Genomic DNA, 5,423 nt, shown 5'->3' on the forward strand with positions numbered 1-5,423 from the left:
CCAGAAGCAACATCAGCATGAAATATGCTGCCACCAGTAGGTTTTTAAATAGTATGAAAAAGCAAAAGAGAGACATATCCCTGACTATCTTTTCAATAGTTTAACATCACAACTCGTTTCCTCTCTCACAGAAGGGCCAGTCTGCAGTACTGTACTGATCTTGCCTGGAACAGCACTATGTTAACTAGCCTTAGCCAAGCCCTGCTTGCATGCATTTCCAGTCTTGGGATACTTAACACGTGAAACAGCAAACGATTAAGAAAGTGCAAGGCAACCATAACATCTTTGTAGCATGCAGTTCAGTCCCAGTTGCTGCAAGGACACTTATGCAACATTACCTCAGAATACAACAGGTGATCACACAAACAAACATAAAGCCATTTTTTATATTTTCTCCACTAATAAATAAGGTATCAGACTTTAGGTCACCTTCTACTAGCCACAGAGAAGGAAAAAGAGTTAAAGAAATACACACACAAGGCAGAAGATAAGCTTTTTTGTATTATAGGGCAGTCTACAGGACATACTATGTATTATGGTAAAGAAAGACTACTTTTTTGTAAAGCAGTTTGTAAAAATCTAGTTTTTGGTAGGACTCAGATTAGTCTGACAATAGTAAACCATTCATGAACTCCAGGTTTGACCGCTACAGTTTTACCTTGCTACAAAATCAAGTCCCAAGGGACAATGCTACATCACCAATAATGCAGCACCCTACCTATTCACCAAGACAGGTTAGAGAATGACCCAGCTGAAGGCCACTGAGCTGATTTTAAAGACTCCCTTACTATTGAGACTAAATACGTACACATCTGTCTTCAGACAGCAAATTCGTATGATCTTAGCCCATTAGAAGGGCAAAAAAAGAGAAGGCAGACACTCTTGAGACAGAACTTTCAACGATAATTGTACAAAGATGTATTCAGACATCAAAACAAATGTTCATCTGTTCTCTTTGCTGCACTCACAACTACCACCTCTTCAAGGCCCTTGTAGAAAAAATACTGACAATGCACCTTTGACTTTAACCCAAGAATAACTACTAAGATTGATATTTTAGAATAGCTGAAAGGCTCTGTATATGTTTAAATACTGCTTAGTTAGAAAGAAAAGGATATAGTCGAAGCAAATACCATACAAGTATATACCAGCATTTACATTTAAAGAAAATACACACACAATAAAAGAAGTCAGAGGACCTTCAGAAAGTAGTTGCCACTCATTCCTCTAAATGGAGCTCTCTCTGTACAATTAGAATATTAGATCAAAAAATTTAAATGCTAAGTAACATCAACTAAACTGACAGTCTTGTTTTGCACTAAAGGACTCATTGATACTGTGTAGCAACACAGCAACAGTAGGCTAGATGCTGATTTAAGCTATGATATGACTCCTTCCATGCACGTAAAACCTACAGCAGCCTTGAAATTCCTTTAATTTGCACCAGCATAGACTATGCCTTAAGGATTCTGCACCAAGTGGGAATACCAAAAGTCCACCCAGTACCAAGAATACTAAGAAGCAATATTCTGAAGCTGCTTTTTTTTATTTTATTAGTCAATTTTTAAAGCTTTGAATGGAGCCAGTCCTCAGGGTTCCATTCACTGTATAAGATCCTTCTCAAGCAATTGCTTAAAATTAACCTCTGTTTTTCTTCATCCTAAAAGGAGACACCAAACAGGAATAGCGCACTTACTCTACCATATACTGTGTTTTCACTTCTTCCCTCAAATTTTGTCTGTCTCACATCACCAGTATCTTAAACAGAAAGCAAGTATTTGTCAAATAGCTTAACTTTAAGATAATCATCCACATAAAGCAAGCTTTATGGGAAAGAATGGGCAATTCTACTCAGCATAAAACTAAGCAGCAATAGATCCAGAACAAGTTTCTGCATAAGCACTAATGTGCATTGTCAATTGCACAATTTAGAGTTTGTAATTCTAACACAGATACCTCAACAGACTACTTAAAGAAGTTTCAAATTACTGATACCATCATTTACATTGCCTTCCACCCTCTTGTTTAATGTTGTCAAATTGCATTAAACTGGCGCTATAAACTAGCAGCACATAAGAAACAAATAAATCTAAATTCCCAAAACATCTAGAAAGGAAAAACAGTATTTTCCATGTTACTTAATGTTAAGTAGTTTATTGAGAGGCTTCATACTTCCTAAGTGTCACCAAACCACTGTTGGCTAAAAATTGCCAGTTAAAACATAGATATTTACTACACAGCAAACACTTAGCCAATGTATTACCTCAGACTGCACTTATATTACTTCCCACATTAGCAGAATGAACCAATGGCATGTTCATAGATTCATTCCTCTTTCGTTCCTACTTTTAGTTGTTTGACCATTAGCACAACACCTTCTGAATGGTGTGAAAAAAGAAAAAGTTAAGTTTCTCCTAACAGCCCTAACATCCCAGACCTCTGGAGATTTCTTTTTTAATCACTACATCCTGGAACATATTTGGCAATCAACACTGTACTGCGCATTAAGTACTGCCTTTTGATATCTGGAATATTTGGTTCAATGTACTTATCTCATTCAAATCAAAGTTGGGCAGAGATTGTGGTGTTGGGTTGTCAGTCCATTTTCCTGTATCCTAAATTTAAAAAGATTTTCCAAAATGCTTTGGATTAAGAATCTAGCTCTTTGTAGCCCAAAGAAAATTTACATCAAAGTGGAAGCACATTGGACTTCCACTTAATACAACATATAATGAATGTTTAAAAATAGCTTGACAGCAACTCTTAGGGCTTACTAAATCAAAAACACGCTTACCTCAAATTCAGCACTTGCAACAGTCACCTTCATAAATTACAACCTTATACAGAGGAGTGTGTAAGCTAGCCTAGTTTACTTACAATACACCCAGCACATCAAGAGGAAATTAACGCTAGCTGAACTGAATGAGTTTTTAGGTTTATGTACATCTATAAATAACAGCACCAAAACAGACTCATGAAGCTGCTTTAAGAGGTCATCCATTTACTACTCTAAACTACTTGGTGGAAAAATTGTTGGATTGGGTATGCCTGTTTCAATAACCACCATCATTTTTAGCTGTTCTTCTTCACCTACCTTCAGACGTTTTCCAACGTTTCCACAGATCCTCAATGGTGATATGTTTGTCTTCTCTGTGCAGGTGACTATGTTTATTAGAGGCATCTTTGTATTTCATATCTTCCCTTAGAAACTGAAGGAAAGGGAAAACATTATTTTAAGTGCCAAAAAAACAACTTCTATACAGGCACTACAACGAAATCAGGCAGAGGAGAAACTTTACTATTCTCTTTCCCATGCAAGCAGCACACAATTTCTGTAAGTTGACTACATCAAAGACTAAGAAAGCAAATTAAACACCTTTAAGAAATTGATTTTCACAATTATTGCATCCTAGAAAAACTGAAAGTGCAGTTGCTAGAATACTAGGTTTAACCACATTATTAGTATGCCTTATGTTTACAGTTATTACAAGACTGCACCACACACGTCATACTGCATACTTCTCCATTCTGAACACATTTAACGAACTTCACCTACTTGAAGATAAGACCATGTAAGATTTGAAAACATGCCAGTCCTTTATGGATGAGTAACACCTGAATCCTGCTATACCAATTAAATGTAACTGCTTGAGGGATAAGAAAAAGGTGTTGACTAAGTATTACTACAGACTTTTGATTAGACAACAAAAATTTGGCTTCCATTTCAAAGTGAAAAACACAAGTCATCTTAGGGCCAATTTTCTTCTTGCTAATCATTCCTCAGTGGTTACACTTCAAGCATAGAAGAAATACATAAAGCTGTCTCATTCTCACTAATTAATAGGAAGCCAATGTCAAAATACCACGCTTTGCCTTTGAGTAAACATGATAAAAAGGAAGATCCTTCAATCACGTCATACATAGCAGTGTTGTATCAGTATTTCCCAAGTCACTACAAAAGGGTTCTCCAAATACATACGTGAAAAAAAAATAAAATGGGTTCCATGCTTTTATTTCACATAGGCCTAGAAAAGTTGGAATACTGGTTAGCAAACCACCTCCCATTAATCATGGAAACCTTCCATAGATATCACTCCCTAAAAGCACAGCATGAACAGCCTCTCTGGGTGGAGACCTCAGAATTAGTTCTCATGTTAGTTTTCTGATACTAAGTAATCTTCCACAGTAGATTGCTTGCTTGCTTCAGTTCCTGAAGCATAAAGCTGCTCAAAACCAGCTATTGATAGTCATGACAGCTAATTCAAAAGTCAGCTTTTTATGTGGCTGGTCATATATCACCACTTCAAGCAGAGGCAAGGAAGAAGGCCAAGCTAGTGATACACTGCAGAAGACCCCTGGTCTTAAAATTTAGTCCTGGTAATAACTTATCTGCAGAGCTTCCCACATAGGCCCTATTTCTAACAAATCTACAGAGTATGTCACTCAAGAAACGGCACAAGAGACTGAAAAGTAGTCAATATTGAACTGTAATATTAACTCTTAATAAAAACAGACAGTGTACAATAGCAGAAATATGCAAGAAAAAGCTAACACTCATCAAGTATAAGGCTTCATATACCTGAAGGGTTCAAGTATATGAGTAACAAAAGGAAGACTAGGGAAAATGTGGGCCCACAGTTGAATGAGGTGTGTGCACTGGTGATGGAGCATACAGAGGAGATGGAGTTACTGAATGCCTTCTTTCCTTCAGTCTTTACTGCTAAGGCAGGTCCTTAGGAATCTCAGACCCTGGAGGTAAGAGAGGAAGCCTGGAGAAAGGAAGACTTTGTCTTGGTCGAGGAGGATTGGGTTAGAGATCATTTAGGCAAACTGGACACCCACAAATCCATGGGCCCCAAAGGGATGCACCCATGAGTGCTGAGGGAGCTGGTAGATGTTATTGCTGAGCCACTCACCAAAGGTCATGGAGAACAGGAGAGGTGCCTGAGGACTGGAGGAAAGCCAGTGTCACTCCAGTCTTCAAAAAGGGCAAGAAGGAGGGCCCAGGAAACCGCAGGCCAGTCAACCTCACCTCCATCCCTGGAAAAGTGATGGAACAATGCATTCCAGAGGTTATGTCTAAGCATGTGGAGGAAAAGAAGGTTATCAGAAGCAGTCAACATGGATTCATCAAGGGGAAATCATGCTTGACCAATCTGATAGCCTTCTACAACAGCATAACTGGCTGGGTAGATGAGGGGAGAGCAGTGGATGTTGTCTACCTTGACTTCAGCAAGGCTTTTGACACTGTCTCCCACAACATCCTCACAGGTAAGGTCAGGAAGTGTGGGTTAGATGAGTGGACAGGGAGGTGGATTGAGAACTGGCTGAATGGCAGAGCCCAGAGGGTTGTGATCAGTGGCGCAGAGTCTGGATGGAGGCCTGTAGCTAGCGGTGCCCCCCAGGGGTCAGTTCTGGGTCTC

At 38.8% G+C, this 5,423-nt stretch overlaps 1 protein-coding gene across 1 annotated transcript in view; it reads right to left on the bottom strand.

The window, feature by feature from the left end:
- The window catches only part of STIM2 (stromal interaction molecule 2), a gene marked incomplete at both ends in the record, with an annotated part of 11,734 nt that extends 8,525 nt beyond the window's left edge, over positions 1-3,209 (bottom strand). The window contains one exon of the mRNA XM_009709210.1: positions 3,095-3,209. Coding sequence (XP_009707512.1) covers positions 3,095-3,209 — 115 coding nt within the window. The remainder of the gene's footprint in view (positions 1-3,094) is intronic.
- Between the last annotated feature and the right edge of the window lie 2,214 nt (positions 3,210-5,423).

This window comes from Cariama cristata, unplaced genomic scaffold, assembly GCF_000690535.1.
Source record: "Cariama cristata isolate BGI_N322 unplaced genomic scaffold, ASM69053v1 scaffold17430, whole genome shotgun sequence".
Taxonomy (NCBI): Eukaryota; Metazoa; Chordata; class Aves; order Cariamiformes; family Cariamidae; genus Cariama; species Cariama cristata.